Source organism: Pipra filicauda, unplaced genomic scaffold, assembly GCF_003945595.2.
Source record: "Pipra filicauda isolate LSUMZ 115617 unplaced genomic scaffold, ASM394559v2 scaffold257_size1096998_pilon, whole genome shotgun sequence".
NCBI lineage: Eukaryota > Metazoa > Chordata > Aves > Passeriformes > Pipridae > Pipra > Pipra filicauda.
In genome coordinates, this window is record NW_024104373.1 from 709,382 (window position 1) to 730,468 (window position 21,087).

Here is a 21,087-nt window from a genome sequence, read left to right on the forward strand (position 1 = left end):
ATCTGAAATTAGAAGCTGCAGGAATAAGGAACAAGTTTTATTTGTCCTGAACCTGTATCTTGCTGTAACAAATAAGATTCATGTGCTAATAGTAATTATAGGTGAAGTTTGATTTGGTTTATTATGTTTTTTTGCAGTTCCCATGTTTACTGCAGAAGAGTAATATCACTAAAACACATTGCGAAATAGTTGAAAAACTAAAAAAACATACGTATGAAACTAGGAAAGCTATTCTCATACTGTTCTCCTATGAGTGATTTTATGCTGTGAAAACAACTTTAGTTTTATGACAGTTTTATTTTCATAGTAATAGACTGGGTTGCTGTCATGCTAAAGGGCTCTTGGGGTAACACTAATGTCTATCAGAGCTATCACACATTAAAATTGATGTTTACTTTTATTCTGCAATATATTTTAACATATTTTTGAGTCCTGGCGTTCTACATAAAACTCTCATGTTTCAGATATTTTGACTGCTGTAAGAAATGATCTTATCCATTTCCTCATTCAAATATACATAAAATATAGAAAACTTCTATTTATTGTCCCACTTCTGGTAACATAGCCTTCATTTCTGAGGCAATTTACATTTACATTATACATATATCTATGCATTTGATTAACTGCTGTACTACAGCTGTTGGTATTTTGTAACGACTGAGGTTCAAAAATTAGCTACTTAGAAAATTATTTAGTGCAACAACAGAAAAAGTTGGTAACTTAATGTGGAAACTTAAAGAAGGTGCAAATAAATTCTTAAGGGCCAAATATTCTATTGTCAAGACATTTTACATTAACAATAATGATGTTCTTGTCACTAACACACAATCAGTATGTCTAAAAAGGAAAAATCTGCCTCTGTAGACTGAAGACTGTAGGGCTTCCGCTATCGCTCTCAATAGTAGCAAGAGTCTCTCATAAATTTCAACCAGCAGAAGAAGGAAGAAAAATATAATATGAAGACTTCATAATCATGTTCGTCAAAACATTTATGTTACATCAGTGCCTTTCACAGTTCAACAAAACACTTTTATATTTTCTTTGGTGTACTACAATTTCTGCTCTTATTCAAGATCTCAGCATTTCACTGTTGCTCTTTTTCCCTCAGAAACTGGAAAGTGAAATATTTATAAGTCATTTTTCTCCTCAAAAAAAAAAAAAAAAGAAAAGAGGAAGGAGAGAGAAATTGTACAGAAAGCATCAGTATTATGGAGTAGCAGTTGCTGATCCATAATTACAATGGAAGATTTCCCATAACAAGCTCAGTTACAAAATAAAAAACTCCCGAGTGTCTCAGAAAGAAACAGATTTTTCTGATTATTATTCTCTTATAGCTTAATATCTTTCTTGTATTGTGGCACCCAAAACTGCCACAATATTCAAGGTGAGGCCACACCAGTGCAGAGCAGAGCAAGACGATCCCCTCCCTCGACCGGCTGGGGATGCTTTGCCTGATGCCCCCCAGGACACAGTTGGCCCTCCTGGCTGCCAGGGCACTGCTGACTCATAGTCAACTTACCAGGACACCCAGGTCCCTTTCCATGACACTGCTTTCCAGCAGCTCATTCCCCAGTCTGTACAAACATCCAGCGTTGCCCTGTCCCCGGTGCAGAATCTGAAACTTCCCCCTGTTAAAAACTTCAGATGGTTGGATCGCTCAACCCTCTAATTTGTGGAGGTCCCTCTACTGGGCCTCCCTGCCTTCAAGAGAATCAAGAGCTCCTCCCAGTTTTGTATCATCTGCAAACTTACTTAGTATCCCTTCCAGATCTCTATCTGGTTACTAGATTCAGCTGACTCTAGCAAAGACATCATGAGTCTAAGCACAAGTCATGTTCTTGAACAGATGTCAAGAAAATAGCTATTTAATCTAAATTGTTTCAAATATTAAAATACTTGCAAATAGATATTAATTCATCCAGGAAAAATGTGACAAAGTGTTTAATCAATACAGGAATTCACAGATTCTCTTTGTTCTTTCCCAACACGAAGAAAAAAGTGTGACTGACATAGATTGCAGAAACAAAAACATAAACCAGAAATATATGGTACATAAATGAAAATATAAGTTAAATTTTCTGTTCAGAAGGAGTTTATATATTCATTCATTCTCTACCAATTATAAAAACTGATGGCAAGAGTTTGAGCCATGGTGTATTTATAAAATGAACTAAATTGTGTTATACAGCTATTCCTATATTTAGATAGTGGGGAATTTGGGAGTGTAGCTAGGTCACAAAAATGATTAAGCTGGCAGTACCAGCCCAGCTGGAAGCTGTGTGCTGGTACAGGAGGAAGCAGCCAGACAAGCCGAAGTGGAGGTCCTGGATTCTGCATTTCTGACAAATGAAGTGGATTCTTCTGTGAGACCTCTGCCAGCAAACATGTGAGAGAGGTCTCTCCTACTGCCCCTCCTACATCCGTGCTGAAAGGTATTGTACAAAGACACTGGCACATAAATGTTGTGTCATGGTCCAAGTGAAAAAGGGGCTTTCAATTATCTGAAATGCATTTAAACTTGTTCAGTTTACCTTTTTGTTTGAGAAGTGAATTAAAATGTGTAGAGCAAACTTCATTTTCATGCCCTTACATGGGCACACTTAGGTGAAATTATTCAAAGCTATCTGCATAGAAATGCTTTCATATATTCATATTGCCACTGTTCACATGACTTTGGATTTTTGTGTCTGGATATTCTTGATGATTCATACTTCTGAGGATGAGAGGTAGCAGCAAGCTTGAAAACTAAATCAAGAAATGAAAATATACAGCTGTTGTGTCTGGCAGCTGCCTGTGTGTAGTGGTTTGAACCAGGTTTTCCCCCTGAAGCTAAGAAAGTGGTAACCCCCAGGGGTGGTAACACTAGAGATTTGAACCAATCTGCGCTCCTGCGAAATATAAACATACCACAACCTGACTGGAAGAGCTGAGTTGTAGTTTGGTTGTAGAAGTGGTAGCCATGTTCTGACACCACGAGGAAGGGAGCTCAGAGTCCCTTGGGCCCTTTGGGGCTTTGGCCCCCGGCCCTGGCTGGGGGAGCTGCAGGGACCTGGAACAGCATAAGCTGGGCTAGGTGCCTGTAGTTATGCTGGGAGATGTTTTCTCCACCATGGGCAGTGGCAGGAGTAGCAACAGACCACAAGACCAGAAGAGGTAAAACGAAGCAACAGAGGCATGCAGTACCACAGAGAGGACTCCTGGAAGGAGAGCTAAGAGAAGAGAGTCAGCAGCAGAGCTACAGAGTTTTGGGGGTAAGAACTGAACCAGACCCCCCAAACTCCTTTGAGACCTCCGGGAAAGGAGGGACATGGACTCCTATTTTGGAGAGGAGTTTTGGACATGCAACACTGGAGAGAGAGAGGAGCTAAGAAGCTTGGTTGTCCTGAGAGCTTAGCCAGGACAGTGGGTGGGAGGTTGACCTTGGAGCCCTCCCTTGCTGCAAGCTACAAAGAAGCTCGAAGCCATCCTGAAACAGAGCACAGGAGCTCTGCAAAGGGGAATTTGAATTCCCTGAAGATACCAGACTGTCACGAAGATGCCCCTGCATTTCGTGATATGACCGTGGTGGAATGATCTTTGTCTGGGGTGAACGTAGCCCATGGAAGACCCCCTCGCTTGGAAATTTCGGGGGCCGAGGGGGATACCCCCCTCGTGAGTGCTGGCAGAAATCCAGCTATCAGCTGCTGCATGCATGAGAAGAAGAAAACCTGCTGCCTTAGAAGATACTCCTGCTCGGAGACTGGAAAGGGATCTGTCCTTCTTCCCTTCTGGACTTTTATTTGGAGGGGAGAAGCGATCTGATCCATTGTAAATACTATATCATGGTAGAGATAGTTGTGATCGTGTGTATAATGTATTATAATATTTATTTGTACAGTCATTGCAATATATTCCCTTTCCCCCATTTGGAGTCTGGTGTGTTTTGTCTGGAAAAAACCCATCTCACATTGGATTGAGATGTGACAGGGGGCTAGGACTAGGGAATTAGATTTTTTGGAGATCTCAAACCATGACACTGTGCCTTATCCTCATACCGTTTGTTTGGGCAGCTGAAGCCTCTGTAACCTTTTCATTTTCAGGTCGGTTGATTACCCTGATGGTTGGTAATAATATGAGACAAGGAAGAGTATGATTTCACATACTTGAAACTTGAGGCTCTGCTGAATTCTCAAATGTGTCATGCTCTATTTGGGCTTTGCCACTGGAGATGGAAACGTAGCATTAGGAGAGTGAAGGTTCACAGCTGTCGGTTGTGAGGAAATTCTTGAGGAAAACAAGAATTAATTTATTTGGGGATGCTGCAGAAGAAGGGAATTAATAATTCTTTAGCATGGAGTCACAACTCATGGTTTGAGAGCCTTACAACAAAAAGTGTGTCCCTTTGGCTGTCCCAGCCTCTTCAAGAAAATAGTTCCAAGGGATCCTTGAATAGCATTTATCTAAAATGTCTTACTGAGCCCTGTTTTCTTCTCTGTAAAGCTGCTAATTTTCCTACACTTTCCTTTGAATGTGTGGATATAAAGATGGCTTTTAGTACATTTAAGGACAGACATTCAAACTGGAAAGAAGCTCTGGAGGCTTCTTTTAGGAGAACTAACACTTTCAACACTGGGCAGAGTAGGTAGCTGGGATGGGTGGAAGTCCTTCCTTGCCTATATTTATCTTCAGGGATGCTGTTGATATGAACATGATTTGAATATTGGTTTCTGTTGCTTGAGCTTCCATGATTCTGATCTTCAGCTACAGCCTTAAGTGGATCTGAATCACGTTTTAGAGATTAAATTTGAGTGACTTAAAACTATTTATCATTTTGTTACAGATCACACTCAGGCAATTTTGGAAACTATTTTGTGGTAAAACTGTTCTTATGAACACAGTCAAAAATGATTAATAGATAAGTTTCTCCTGTACTTTATAGTCCTTGGATGAAGGACAAATCAAAATTGTATTATATTCCTCTGTTTAATGATTTGTTTCTTCAAATCCTTCTGCCCTTTCTGCATTTAGTGGATTTCTCATTTGAAAATTCAGGACTTGCTCTGAGGTCTTCAGTTTTATAAATTTCATTAAAATTCTTGCACATTTCCAAAGTTCTGCTCTGGTAGCAGGTTAAGCTTTGCCAAAACCTACCTCTTCTGCAGAAATGCTACTTTGAGTTCTAGCTCAACCTGCCCACAGCAATGCTCTTACATTCATCTATGAGATGTCATTCTACCTTCTTTTTAATCCTGCAACTGGTAAAGAAGACTGACTGATTTCTGAATTGTTGTTTCTTCTTAGGAAAGTAGATTAAAACAAGTATAACTAAAACTGGTGTGTTGAGATCTTGGGGGTTTGTTTGTTTGTTTGTTTTTCTTGCGTGTCCATGTGTGTGCGTGTGCGCGTGCGTGTGTTTGGTTGGTTTTGGTTTGTTGGGTTTTTTTTACAAATGTAAAAGTCATAAGTATGGGAATTATTTACTTTTTTAGTTCAGGGTTGTAATGAAATCCCATTAGAGAATTTTTGGGAGTCTGGGGAAGTGGCATCAGTATGCTAGGAAACAGTTAGCCTTGAAGCAGTAACCGAAGAAATGTGATGATTTTTCAAATATTCCCATTTTTACTGAGTAGATATGAGAAACAGTTATGGAGAGATCTTCAAGGGAACCTTATTCACATACAAATGTAATTCTTCTAATATGTATAGTAAATATCATAATTGTTGGATATCTCTGTCCATATCTACCTTTAATGAGTAACTGATAATGGAACATGAGAAATCTCTATTCAGAAAAGAACACACTCATGCTGAGTTAGCAAGAGATAAATATCTAATCATTTAGAAACAAGACAGACACCTTCAAGGGATGTTCTTAATGCAGCTGCTCAACAGCTGAACAGAAGATTCTAACTTAGTATTTGAGACTGAACAACAGGATCTGCCTTTAGCTGAGAACTATAGGTTGCACTTCTGTAAGTTCAGCAAAGAAAGAAAGGGAACAAGGAGGAGCCATTCAGCAGCATCTTTGTTTTCAATAATATTTTCAGTGTTAGTGCTACAAAAGAAGGCCAATTGCATTTGCAAGAGGGATGATTTGGTGATAAAGACATTCCAGTATTTGATGACCTTCTGAGTCATCGGGATGTAATAACACTCGGTTGTTCCTGAACACAGAAGCACAGCTGCTTCAAGCATACACAGTTGCACCAAACAGTAAACAATTCTAAGGGCCTCTACCTTCAATAAGTATGCATTTTTCCCAGTCATTCTCATACCAACTGCATGGATTTTTCTGTCCCTTTTATATAATACTAGGGAAAAGTATTTTTGTTTAACAGTTCCTCTCCACCCCCTACAAGTGAAAAACCACCTCAGAAAACAAATGTGCCATGAACAACAATATATGTAACTTTGAAGGAGAGGACCTGGGGGTTCTGGTGAAAACCACATTGAGCATGAACCAGCAATGTGCCCCAGCAGCAAAAAAAAAAAGGCCAATAACGACCTCGGCTCCATTAGACAAAGTGTTGTCAGCACACTGAGAGAGAGGGCCCTTCCTCTTTACTCAACAATGGTGAGACCACACCATGGCTAGTTTCGAACTCCCTGGTGCAAGAGAAACATGGACAGTGGCCAGTGAAGGTGCATGAGGATGATCAAGGAACAAGTGAATCTTTCCTATGAGCACAGGCTGAGAGAGCTGGGACTGTTTAACCTTGAGAAGAGAAGGCACAGGTGCATCTCACTGATGTATACACGTATCTGAGGAGGGAGCCTGGCTCTTTTCAGTGTTGCCTGGTGACAGGACCAGAGGCAATGGGCACAAACTGAAACAGAGTATTCCTTCTGAACATCAGGAAACACTTTTTGCCATAACAGTGACTGTACCTGGAACACTTTGCTCGGGAAGGTTGTGGAGTCTCCATCCCTGTTGATGTTCAAAAGCAATCTGGACATGCTCCTGGGCAAGGAGACCCTGCTTGATCAGGGGGTTGGACCAGATGACATCCAAAGCTCCCTTCCAATCTCAACCATTTTGAGATTCTGTGATTCTAAAAATGAAACAAATTGGAGGAATAATAAAACTACTAACTTATAATTTTCCAAAGAAGCCACAGTACTGCATTTCTGCTATTCTGACACGTGGTAGTAAGTAAGGTATAAAAAATATTCTTTTTCATGCTCATTGGTTCCCAAGAAAAAGCAAGGGCCATCATCTCCTGAATTATGAGGAGACAGTATACCTAGAGGCGTTTCATGCTAAGGTATTATCTCCCTACTGCAGTTTGTAGAAAGCTAAAGGGATTTTCATCTGTAAGGGTACACTTCACAGCTTTTTATACTTCTGTCTCTTTTGGTAATATACATCGATCTACTGCAGTGAAAATATTTAGTATCATTCTGACACATCTCCATTTTAGTACTTCATGACTCACTAGCCCAAAATTTTTTCACTAACGATCCTGGGAAGCCTTACTGAAATGAGTAGCTAATTTAGCACTAAATTTGTAAGTAGCACTAAAATATTAAATGTACTATTAAATTCAGACTAGTGGTAATCCATATTTTACTCACCATTTACATCGTGTGCAGTACAATGCTTTTTTGATTTATTCCTATCCTTTTTAACAACCTCTAAAATTTTTACTTGCAATCCATATGTAAGTGCTATTCTCTGCAGGAGTTTCCATACAATATATTTTAATAGGAAGTTGTTTTTAAAATTCACTGTTATTCACGGTGAATAACATACAGGTGTAGTATTTATATGCTTTTTAAATCTTTATTTGGTAACTTTCTTGAAGCACATACTCTGTCTGATTACTTTTACAATTATTGGAATTCCTAATATGACTGATTTATAAGCATGTATGTATAGACATAGATTATAGCAACAGATGTAAGAATACGAGACTTTTCTTTGAAAGTTACCTGTAAAAAAGCTTTAATTTCAAGTGAAATGTATTTAGATTTATATACTGTAGGAGTACAGAGTTTCATTATAGAAAAAATTTTATATTCTTGAACCATAAAAATATGGCTTTTTTCTTTTATCTGAAAGGAAGTTTTAATTTCAAAAAAAAGGTTTGATAGGGAAAGTAGTTAATTTTATGTAATTTATGTAATTTTGCTTTCCATATAATTACCAGTACAAGTTCTTAATTAAGATTAATGACATAATTGTGTCCAAGCATTCCTGAGAAAGTGATGTTTTATTAAAATCTGAAAATCAATATCAGATTGATTCCAGCTCTTGTAAAGGAATAGATTTCACTTAGACTTTAAAAAAGACAGGGATCATTCAAAAAAGTCAATAACATAAACATTTACATATATGTTTTTTCTAGTTTACCCCCAAAATAAGCTTTAAAGTATATTGAGGATAAGAAAATTAAATTCCCTTTCTAAAGGCTAATTTTTATTTAATTTTTATTGTTCAGGACATCAATAAAAGGCCTTTCACATCAGTCAGTAGCTCCCTTTAACACAAGGCAAGTGTTATTCTTATGCAGTTAGACTTTGTACTTTGACATCCTCTTCTGGCAGGCTTAGAGAGGAAACTTGGGATGGCAACATGTACCACTTGTGTCAGAAGAAGATAAAATGTGAAGGTTTTGGCTTCCAAGGATGGAAACGGGCATTAAAACCAAACAATATTTTCTGGTGTGACTAATTCAAACCTATTACAACAAGTATCATGCAGAGCATTGATATTCAAATAGTCCTGGAGGCTCGTGTGCACTGGGTTATTTCATAGTATCATGCACATAATTAGGTGACCCTCGAGGGAAGAAATCAGTGCTTATGTAATTCAATTGAGGTCAAAAGCAGTTTTCAAACTGGGTTGGCCCCCCAGGGTATGGAAGAAGGAGATAATTTTGTAAAGCACAGAGGAAAATTCCAGCCGACTTCTGTCCACCTCCTTCCACTTCTCTCTTCCCCATGCCTGAAGCACTGCCCCAGCACTGGCAGCTCAGTTGGCTCCGGAAGCTTTGTGGAAAAGGTAATCTGTAATTTCAGCTGTCGGAACCAGGAGTGTGGGAGTCAGCCATTCCAGAGTTTGGGGGGAAAAAAACCAAACAAGAACAACAAGCAAACCAAAACCAAACCCACCAGAAGGGAACTTTGCATATAAAGTTTGTGAACTGCTGTCCTGAGCAAATGGTCCGGAAGCCACAGACTGATGGGGGCATCAGATCCTGCCACCAAGGGGACCTCAGTGCACGATAGCAATTCTGGCTGCAGCATGATATGCTGGCCTTCCTCAGTCACCATGTGGCCCAAGGCCTCAGGCATGTCCTCAAACAACCCCGCTGCTATGTAGAGGCTTTAAAAATTTTTGTGCTAAAGTTTTAAAGCTCACAAAGAGCCTTTGGAGCTACTGGCCAAGAGCACGAGTAGATTATCAATAACGTGTTTTTGTTTCTCTCTTGAATGAATGCTTTACTCTCCAGCTTTCAGGCATCCAAATAATTCTAACAGAAGTTACTTGGACTGAAAAAGGACAAAATTGTGTCTGTAAAACCATGAAAAAACTAATTAATGAAGTCAACAAAAGTTTCCTCCAGAAATGGGATGGACCATTTATAGAAAATGGATATTGACGTCAGTGGCTATGTTCACTTATTAAAATTTAAAACAAAGCTGTGAAGAAAAGAGTTTTGTCAGACTTTCTTTTTAACGTCCAGTTTACGAGGAGTTGGAAATAAAGTTGCTTTTCCAACTCAGTTGGTATGATGAGGGAAAACATAGAAGAGATTTTTTTGGTTTCCTGTTTATTCTTCAGTTTGTTTAACCATGTTAAATAGCATGATGGCAAACCACCAGAGTGCACAAGCAATGGGTAGAGTCCCAGTTTCCCTTCTGTCATGGATAGGGATGATGAGAGATGCTGCCTGGGGAGTACTGAGCTGTATAAATCCACTCCTGAGCTCTCTCTGGTGAGACTGAAGAGGAGACTGACAATTACCAGTGGTTTTTTTGGAGGAAAAAAAGCATAGTTTCATAAGAGTAACCCACCTGACCCATTTCAGAGATGTATTTTATAAAGAAATCATGGTTTAAGTGCTTAGTTTTCTAAGCAATTCCTTTAAATTTAGATGTCAATATTGCAAGTGTTAAAGTTTAGAGAAGCTGTTCTTGATCCATGTGTGTTCTCTTATTTGTTTCCCCCACTACCTCATCTTCTTCCCCCTCCTTTTCTCTCTGTCAAATTACCTGTTATTTTAACTTCTTTTTAAGATTTAAATGGGTTTGTTATCTTAAATAAAAATCCCCAAAGAGATTCTTGCTTCCTGTTTTTGTATTTTGTACTGTTTAGATCTCACTATTGTATTACTTGAAAATCTATTGAATAAAAGAAGAAAATGGAAAGTTTCACTTATATGTACTAAAAGGTTCTAGCAAATTGTACACTACGTTTGTGACTGGACTAATTAGAGAACAAAAAATTGACTAACTTGTCACTTCTTATTACCATATTCAGAAAAAAACCCCAGGCAAACAAATGAAAGAACCCCTCAAAAGTATCATGTGATGAGTTAAAGCACAGTTATTTTAGCTAATACAGGTTATTAAAATGCCTTTAGCTCAAGAAATGAGGATTTTTGTATAGTTTTGTGTTTCTTATCTGGTACCTCCAGTAACAGAAATACAGAAAATTTTTTTAATTCTAACACATGAACAGTTTTTACCCTCTTCTGTATATGCATGCTTGCCAGAGGGCTCTACTGCCTGCTACTTTTTCTGCTACCTGAGAGTTTTGACATCTACTGTATCCTTCATGCTCTAGCTGCAATCAGCAAATGCACCTCCTCTTTCTTCTTCTTCTTCTTCTTCTTCATTCCCACCTGGGGGCTACTTAATTTTCTTTCTCTGTTTCTGTTCTCTGAGCCCATTAGCTTGGTTTCCTTTGCTCATACTGTTTGTGTAGCTCTGCCTTCTGTGTCATTCTGAGTTTTGTTTCAAACCAACACCCTTGCTTTCTGACACGGAGTATGAGATGAGTCATAATGACAGTGCAGTTTGTATTTGGAGTCAGAATAAGAAAGTCTGTCTCACCAGTGGGCATCTGGAACTTTAGGTTCTTTTGGTGACACTTTAGACTTTTGAAAGAAACATTCAAATTCTTTGTCAGCTAACAATGAATCCACCCCAAATTTTTTAGTACCTTGTGTCTGACAGTTTAGAAATATCATCTTCAAACAATGAACTTAAACATTCTGGGATATTTCCAAAATACTTCTCTTATGGAGCAGAAAGCCTTAGCTGCATCTGGTGAAGGATCTGCTGTTGTGATGGAAACGTGGATGTGCACCAGAAGGAATTCTATGTCTGGCAATTGACATTGTCACTGTTTCAGAACAGAGTTTTTTAGTAGATCAAAATATCAAATCATAATTTTTGCACAATGTGCTCTGAATTTTGAAAGATCCATATGTGACAATTTTACTTAACTTGTTTTCTCAGAGAATGGAAGGACAGTTAAGTGTCATTTGTTTGTTTGTTTGTTTGTTTGTTTTTCGCCCTGCTAGGTCCTTTTAGAAATACTTAAAATCATGAGGTTCAGTAACATGAACAAAACATAATGCTCAAACACATAGGAAGGATCAAAAGGGAATATTTAAATGTGAAAATTGTATAGCCAATTACGTCTCTATATATTGCTCCCTGTCATCCAATAACAGAATCTTCTCTTCTATTTAGTATACTCTTGAACCTCAGAGCTTGATGGATTGTTCAGGCCTTCTCCCCATTTCCAAGAGTTAGAGTAACGAAAAAGAATTTTACCAATTCGGAAAAACAGAATTAACTGACTTGTTATGATGTTTCCAAACCACATGATTAAAAAAAAAAAATATTCCAAGTAGTATCCTAATGGAGGAATAACATAAGGTACATGAATGAAGAAGTGTCCTTTAAAAACAGGGTGATTTTTAATTGCATATGCAGATAAGAATGGTGATCATCTCTTTAACAGCTTAAAAGCAGCAAGAGTGATCCATATTCAGTGACTTCATTCTTTGCTTTGCATAAAGTTTAAATAACTTTGCTTTATACAGACAGATTCTTGAATGGGATAATAAATTGTACTTACAGCTTCATTATAAGGAAATAATTTTGTGTTTGTTTTCCTTACAAATCCATGAACTAACTGGATAGCTAAGAGTCATTCTGTTCCAGAATTTACTTTCTAAGACTATTCTCTAATTTTATAGTTACTTACAGAGCTTCCCTTACAGGGTTACATTTTCTCTACAAAAATTGGACTCTAGAGTTCTTTGAATTAACTATTCTTATTCTTTATCCTTAAGAATTTCTGTTCTCTCTTATTGAACAGAGAAATGAAACAGATATTAAGAAATGGATCTTTGAGATTCTCCCATGTCTGATACACCGGATTCTATTGTAAATAATAATCAGCTCATAGAGCCTGAGAATGGAGATAAGGAGATGAATGTTTCCTTAGTGTTCTCTGCAGGATCCTCATTCAGCAAATCAAGGGTCAAATGCATTTACAAAACATTAGGAGAGAAATCTTGCATTGTCGCAGTGTGTTCCTGGGGAGTACTCAACTTTACACACTCATTTACTGCCCACATGGAAACTCAAATGAAAATAAATAAATAAATAAATTTTAAGTAATTTTGTCTCTGAGCCTAATTAAACCACACAGTGAAATGTGGGAAGGCAGACAATGTTTCCTACTCTCTGGTTGCCTGGCTTATCAACATCCAGGAGCAGAGTCAGTAATAAGTTTCAGGAGAGAGCACAAACTAATGCAGGCTGTAGGTAATGCAGAAACAACATTTTGTCCTGGGATGTGGGGATTAAAAGCTAAAGTAAACAAGTTGGTCTTTGTTAGGTTGAAACATCCTTCCTTGTATGATTAAAAGGGTCACAAGACTCTTTTTAATTAAAGTCTACAAAAAGGCCACCACTTCCCATTTAAGGAATGCTCAGAGCTGATGAATAGGTGGCTCTTGGTGTGGGGCTCTAATTCCAATTTGTCATTTGCCTGTAGTATTACAGTATGATCCCTTCCCTCCTGAGAGCTGCCAAAACGGTGTCTGTGAGCAAGTTGGTTGTATAGTTTCACTGGTAAATACATGGATCTGTTATTGTTTACTTATTTTTTGGGAAATTGTTCAAATACACAGTAAGGACACTAATATTAGAAAGATTTTGATGAAAGGGAGAAATAAACCTTTCGTCATAGGGTAAGGCAAATCAGCACCTTCTAAATATTGTCATTACTGGTGAGAAAGAAGCAAAATTATGATGAACAGCTATAAAATACACACAAAATTTTCTAATTTTTTCTTGGGATGAAAAACAATGTCATGTGCATTGGCAATTATTCTTTTTTTTTATATTAGACTTTTCTTTCTGTTTTTATTGCATTACAGAAACTCAACTTACTGTATGAAAGTGTCCATTTCGCTGACGGTGGGTGAAAATGACACTGGACTCTGCTACAATTCAAAGATGAAATATTTTGAGAAAGCTGAACTTAGCAAAAGCAAGGAAATCTCATGCCCTGAAATTGAGGATTTTTTATTTCCATTTAGGGAGCCTGAAATTCTGTGGTATAAGGTAAGGAATGCAATCGATCTATACCTTCAAAAAGATACTATGCAGTGTTCTTTTGATTTTCATGATCTAAATGTGTTATGAAACTTCGATTGTTTTAAAATTTGTAAAGAACAGACAGCAGAATCAATGATAGAGAAGAACAAACTAATTGAGAGAGATTCAAATGCTTCCTTTGGTAAACTTTATAAGATATCTGTGCATGCTCTTACCTGAATTAATGGCTTAATTTTGCAGCATGAAATTCAGCTTATACTACCAAATCTTTGATTTCTGCATGAGTTGAGGTTATATTTGCAAATATAATTTCATTTTTTTAATCTTACTATATGTACTGATTTCTAGATCTTTACTTAAAGGCTAAGTTCTTGCAGGTAGTGCTCCCTGTGTGTAGTGCACTGGAACTTCCATGAACAGCATCTTGAGTTCTTCAATTCTTACTATCTACATGAAATACTCAGTACTCCAGTTCTCTATTTAAAGACCCCAAACTGCTCAGTAAATTGGAAATTTATGTTCTGTGTATTTTGTCTGCATAGACCCTTACAGATGTCTGTGTATATAGGAAGTCCTAGTTTAAGTATGCACTGGTATACATTCTAATTATTTTTCTGAAGTGTGATAATTTACACGATAATATAAATGCTATTAATTATGGTTTACTGGTGGTCTAGTGGTTAGAGTGCCTGACTCTCACCTCTGCGACCCGGGTTCGATTCCCGGCCCCCTGGGCAGGTGGAGCTCGTCAGCCTTGGTAGGCAATCCACCTAAGAGAAGGTCACTCTAAACAAACCTACATCCTGGGGACCTCACTGCCACTGTCCAAGCTTTGCTCGGCCCCGGCAGATGAACCTCAGGACTAAAGGGTGGGCTCAGTTCAGCGCACGCTGTGTCTCACCTAAAAATCCACTGCGCAGGCTGGAAGGGTTAATGACCTTTCCCAAAAATCTTCGCTCGCGAAGACTGGCCATTACAAGGCTATGCTATCTAATGAGGGAAATTTTGTGGCCTAGAGAGATATGGTTCAAATTAACTTACAGCATATCTAAGATAGGAGAAATGTAACCAATTATTTGCTTATTCTCATCTTGGATTTTGTGTTTGTAATACAATATTTTTGTAGATTAAAAACTCACATTTTCTAAGTTCAGAGAGCTTTGATTTTTAGATGGTTTTAGAAAGATATGTATATATATATTTCTCTTCATTCTCATAGTCTTCTGCTTCTCTAAATTTTTTTGTTATAATGTAAAAAATAATTATTAAGAAGAAAAAAAAATAATCCTTGCCTGAAGCTGCTGGCAATATAAAAATCCTTGCCTGCCTAGCTGATGGCAGTATAAAAGTAATAGATCACAGGCATAAGTGTAATGGTAAATACATAAATTAAATGGGAAACACTCAACAAACTAATGTCAAAAGAAAACCACCAAAGAAATCAATTCCTTGTTCTTGACAGAGGCACAAATATTAAATCAGCTGATAAAATTCCAATCTTTTTTCTTTTTAATCAACACCTAAATGGACTGGATTTTTAGATGTTTAGTGTATACACAGTTTATAACTAGCCTGGGCTGTTGCCTAGCCCCCTTAGCTTTGAGCAGCATTGTAAACAGTGGTCCATTTTAAGTGTAACAATGCAGTCACTGAAGTGTTATATTGTCTTTAAACAGGAATGCAAGTCAAAGACATGGAGATCAAGTATTGTGTTTAAAAAGGACACTCTTGTCATTCGGGAAGTTAGAGAGGATGACATTGGAAATTACACTTGTGAGTTAAAATATGGATTCTTTGTTGTCAGAAGAACGACGGAATTAACAGTTACAGGTAATTACAGGATCTTGCTATATCTCCTGTATTTATATAAAAAATATTGAATACTGTGATTTGAGTTGTGTGTATTTGAGTCATTTGCACACAACTTTGCTGTGTGCCTAGATATGAACGGCTCATACATTTAAGCTCTCCTGGATACTTCACAGTGGTATCTCTAGCCACCTTGACAAGTCTGACTTCTGTTCTGTTCCAAAAGATTGTGGGGAGCTCTTTCTTTTGACTGGAAAATGTGGTCAAGGAACAGGTAAATTCAGCAAGCACTACCTCTAACAGAAAATAAGATTATTAAATCTTATCATACTTCTTCATGTGATTAAATGCCTTGGGATTTAAACATAGCTGTAGCAATAGCTCAATAGTATTAGCTCTAATTGTCTTTGGATGTGAGAACGGCTGTAGCCACAACCCAAGAGCAGCAGCTCTGTCCCAATGAGACCTTTGCACCTGTGTGACAGGTGCCTGAGCAGGGCGTGACTGAGGGGTAGTAGCATTATTCCCCTGGTATTCTCTCCCCACTTTCTGCAGTTTATAGTTCAAGAATTTCCTGATCTCAATTATCATTCACCGTGGCTACCAATTAACCTATTTTCCATTAGTCTGATTATTTTTCTAATCCATTTAGTCTTGGCTTCAAAAACATTTTGAAGTATCAAGTTCCACAGAGTAATTATGTAACATAAATAAACTATAATTTAGTAAACAGCAATTGAACAAGATACATTTAATATAATCTGCATTTAAAACTACCATATCAATATGTAAAATCCATTATAGATGAAAACAAAATATATACTGTAATAGTGATGTCCACGGAACAGTATGAAGAATGGTCCACTGAATTTTCAATTCCTCACCAGACCTCCAACCTCTGTTTTAAAAATACGTAAAACATATAGTTGAACATATACCTAAGGTAGAAAATCAGCCTTTAGAATTATAGGATAACAATGGAAGACAGGAGTACATAATGATCTATGCAATGCTATGTAGTTACACAGTAAATTTCATAAAAGAAGGCAAAATAAGGATTTTCTTGGAACACTAGAGGTGAACTAGATCCATGTGACCGTCAGACGCCTGCATGTATGAGTTCTTACACCTTCAAAATACCTAATAAATCAAGAAACAAATCTTAGAGAAATTATTTTGTGGGCTTTTCTTGCTCCTTTTAGTATCTAATATACAAATCTATTGCATACCAACAACTAGTAACACACTAATGTTGGGTGGTAGGTTGAATAGCAACAGTTTCTTTCAGTGGTGAAAAGTTTGTTTCCTCTTTCAATGTATCCCATTTGCCCTCTCCATTAACAGAAATTATAGAGAATTGTGGTATGTAATTAGATGAGTCTGGAAATCCTATAATTTATGTTGTTTTGGGAGATTTCAAGTAATCAATTGTATTTATTTAAGCTCAATAACCAGAATCTTTTTGTTGTTGTTGTATGGAATTGATTTATTTGGTCAGTACAGGCAGGCAATTACTGTCAAGTGATTAACCTCACAGTAAACATCTATGTACTCTGTTTGATTGACTCTGATATAAAGAAAACAAAGAGAGATTCTTCGAGCATGTGATTTATACCAGAAGGAGGTTGTCAATTGTCTTTTACAATATATGATATATGGATTTGAAGAGTACGTATTCCCTCTGTCATCAGGTGATCCCTTCTGTCCCCTGCTCCACTGCACAGCAGTATTTCAACAGGCTCAGACTGACGAAAAAGAGAATGGAAAAAAAAAGTTGGAATCAGATGCATGTTTGCATTTGTAGGAATAATTTAAAAAAAATGTAATTTATCACTTGTAGTGTAGGTAGGAGTTCAGTATTTAATGTTTAACTAGACGGAGACAGAAGGAGACTTGGCTGATTTTGATGTGCTAAAAATGAATGAATGCATATGGAGGGAATTATTCAATTTCCACCTCTGCAAACTCCAGTAGATTTAAGGACAACCTCCAAATTAGTAAACTTGGGTAGTACTGTAGGTCTTCATAACATCTTTATAATATTATGTGACTAAAGAGGACAAGCAGATTTACTTATAGTACTACTAATTTTATTACACCAATATTGATGTCTTGATAAGACTTTTATTTAGTGCTTTATAGGTAGAGATTCTTAACTTAGGTGCCTGTCATGCTTTCTCAGTGGCCTGAAAAGCAAGTTGAGGTGCCATGGACATACATTGAGGAGTTCATAGAATAAATGGGGGCTGGTGGAACAGACTGTTTATTTGATTTGGAAAAGGAATTAAACTTTAGTTTAGGAACTGAGAAATAAATGTTGCAAATGTCAAATTAAAAGTAGAGAATTAAATTGATAGTTGATTTCCTTACTGTATTAATGAAAACATAATTAATGGAAACAAAGGAATAACACACCTCTCAGACGTACAGTCTCAAACATGTCACCAGGCAGTATCAATAAATGGTGACATTTGTGTGAACCGTTGCTGACAACAAATTCCATCAAATTGCATCAGCTCCACAAGGAGTGATTTTTTTTCCTAAGACATTTGAAATTTCTCTACCAAAGATACTTTTTAACTAGAATGAAAAAAAATTAAAAATATTAGTAATAATTAACAATTTACCTCAGAGTTTTCAGAACATGTGGGAAGTTGCGATTTGTTTATCAACATATAACATGTTTATCAAATTTGGATTTATGAAAAGTAACTCTCTGTATTCCTTAGTATTACCCTTTGTGATAATGTTGTGTGTGCTGCTGTCACACACCCATCATTAGAAAACAGTCTCTTATTTTTTTACATTTTCTATGTGCTATGTTTCCAAGTATGGGTTTATGTAAGATTGGAATTTGGACTTTCTACATTTCTTTCCTGGTATATACCACATTTCCTCTAGAAACAGAAAAAAAAAAAACAAACCACACTTGTGATAAAGAAATCTATGAGCCAGATATTTTTTATATATATGTATGTGTATGTATGTGTATATATATATACGCACACACGTTTGTAGTATTCTCAGTATAAAGCTGAAGATCCCAGTCCCTGCATTTTCCTTTCTTGACCTGGGTGGCATGGCTGGAGCACTTGCCGTTGAAGGCTGAGGCATAGAAGTCATCAGGAGCCTCAGCCTTCTCTTTGCCCAGGGTAGCCAGGTCTCCCGTTTCCTTCCATCAAAGGAGAGGGCCCACATTATCCCTATTCTTTCTTTTGCTTGCAACATATCTACAGAAGCTCTTCCTGTTATCCTTGATATCTGTGGATAGACTCAATTCTTACTGGGCCTCGGTTTCCCTAACCTTGTCCCTAACTTTCCGTACAATTCCCCTGCATTCCTCCCAGGCCACTTGTCCTCTTTTCCACTTCTTTGAATGTGTCCTGTAAGTATTTTGAAAGTGTAGTGACATTCAGAGTACTCTGAACTTTCTGGTGATCTTTTAAGATGAATGTGGCTGTCTCTCTTAAAAAAAAAAAGGAAGAATAAAATAAATTTTATTGGGGAGGAAAAGTTATGATGTCTTCAGACAATATGAGAAAGGTTAGAAACAGTTTTCTTTACCTTATAAGCACTTATAAAAAGCTCTCTTTCTGGTGTTATCCACAGTTATTAAAGTAGAAGGTAGAACATCTTCACAAAAGTTTTTTGGAAGAACAGAGTCATATGTGTAAGCAACTGCAATACTGTAAATTAAGTAGTAGCTGCCGGATTCCTTAAGGCACGCAGGGTGAGCCAGCTACAGCCCTGGGGGGATGAGGCAGCAGGCTGTCTTCCTCAGTGCTCTTCTCTCTGGGCAACTATGAAAGATCACTGACCTAAGGATCCCCTTTTTTTTCTCACACGATGCACTTTGGCAGCCTTTCTGTCTGCTATGGGGAAACACTGCTGTTATCCCAGACTGTTAGCTGTGGATGCAATTATATATGCACATTCTTTTCAGTATTGATGTTGTGTATGCTTGTTATGATAAGCTCAGTGCTTTATACCTTACATACCTGTGTGCCTCATGGTGAAATATGGAATGGCTCATATTCTGATTTGGAACTAAAATTGAAAAGTAAGAACAGAATTCACATATTTTGAAAAAGGCCAAACTCACTTCCTAGGTGGTATCCATCTCATCTTAGTATAGCTGTTGAAAATCCCTAGGCCATGGTAAAAGGTGATATTCCCTCCTTTTAAAGAATGATGAAGAAAATTGCCTTTTCTTAGCTTATATTACAAGCACTTATTGCCACCTTGGGTACATCTTTAAAATAACAACTATTTTACGGCTCAAATTTTTGTTGGTTTGGTTTGGTTTTGAGTTTGGTTGTTTTTTTTTCTGTGATCTTAATGGAAAATTTTAAATATTTTAGAAGATCTGTATCTCATGGTGAAAACATATTATTGTCTAAGAGATTTGAATCAATTTCCTTATTATTCTGAGATCTGACTTAGAAATTACATGCTTTTCAAAACACAAACTATACACTGATTATTTCTGCTTGTAACTTATGAAAATATTCACATAAACAGCCCAGTTGGTAGCTTTTTTGGTTTGTGGTTATGCAAATACATATTCGAAAAAGTCCTGCAATGTACAGAGTCATATGTAGACTTTTATACTTCCAGAGTGGTCAGATTAGCAGTTTTACTTTTATAGGTGGAGTTTCAATTAAGGCATACCTGCTCTCTCTGACATACTTAATTTAAGAATATGTTCAGACTTGGGAAAGAATCGTATTTTACAGCATAGTGCCCAACATGGGTCAAAAATATTTTCCTGCAGTGGTTTCTTTTAATTAAATATTGTTTAATAATATTCTTTTTGTTACTTATAGTACTGAGGCATTTGCAAACTCTTTCCACTTTCGCAGGATTTCATTCAGATCAAATGAAGACTAGCCTGTGTCTGAGAGGGATCGTACGTGTCCCCACTGCAATAACGAATAGTTCTCAATGATGAACATCATAAAGCAAACAGACCCAATCAACCTTGCAGTTGGAGCATTGCTTATTCAATTCCTCCATGGCATTTTAGTTTTAAGTATTAAAATATTTTTTCTGTTCTGTTAGAAGTAAGAAGCCCTTATATCTGGCAGATGGAATCAGAACTGATGTGTAGGTTCTTACTCCTGAAGCTTCTACTCAGCTGCTACTTCGTTGTCTCTATTCATTGGTTAGACCCCTAAAGTCCCCTTGGAAACAACTCCAGCTGTAATGAGCACAATTTTAGATTTACAGATTTGATCATGTCTACAATCAAGCTATAGCAATACTAATTTAATGTACATTGACGCTATTATTTTTTTATTTAAATTTAGCCTACTTGGTTTAACAGATTTGTGCAATAATCTTGAAAGTGCCAGTTTACTCTTTCAGTCTTCTACCCATGACTTTTGTAGTCTAGATTTTTTAGGCAAAAAAAGGAATGCAATTTTTCTGTTTCAGAGTTACACAGTAGCTGACTCTTAGTGTTGCTTAAAGTCTGGGATATGTTGAATAAGCCTTGTCTCTTGCTTTCTGACAGAATTAGTCTTCATTAGCATAGTAGAAAATCTTAAATTACTACATGTATGTATGTATTTTTAGAGCTGAAAAGATCACTGTAAAAATAAACAGTATGAAGAAATAATTATGGTTAAATTATATAAGTAGCCTAACAGCTTCTACATGTGGATTTTTATACATATTTTATGAATAAGAAAAACAAAAAAGTGAAAG

The 21,087-nt window shown here is 37.0% G+C and overlaps 1 protein-coding gene across 2 annotated transcripts in view; it reads left to right on the forward strand.

Annotated features, from left to right (window-relative positions):
- Positions 1 to 21,087, forward strand: part of IL1RAPL1 (interleukin 1 receptor accessory protein like 1) — a 702,170-nt gene that overhangs the window by 408,428 nt on the left and 272,655 nt on the right. For both annotated transcript variants that reach the window (XM_027724383.2, XM_039382122.1), the window contains 2 exons: positions 13,389 to 13,575; positions 15,246 to 15,399. In XM_027724383.2, coding sequence (XP_027580184.1) covers positions 13,389 to 13,575; positions 15,246 to 15,399 — 341 coding nt within the window. The remainder of the gene's footprint in view (positions 1 to 13,388; positions 13,576 to 15,245; positions 15,400 to 21,087) is intronic.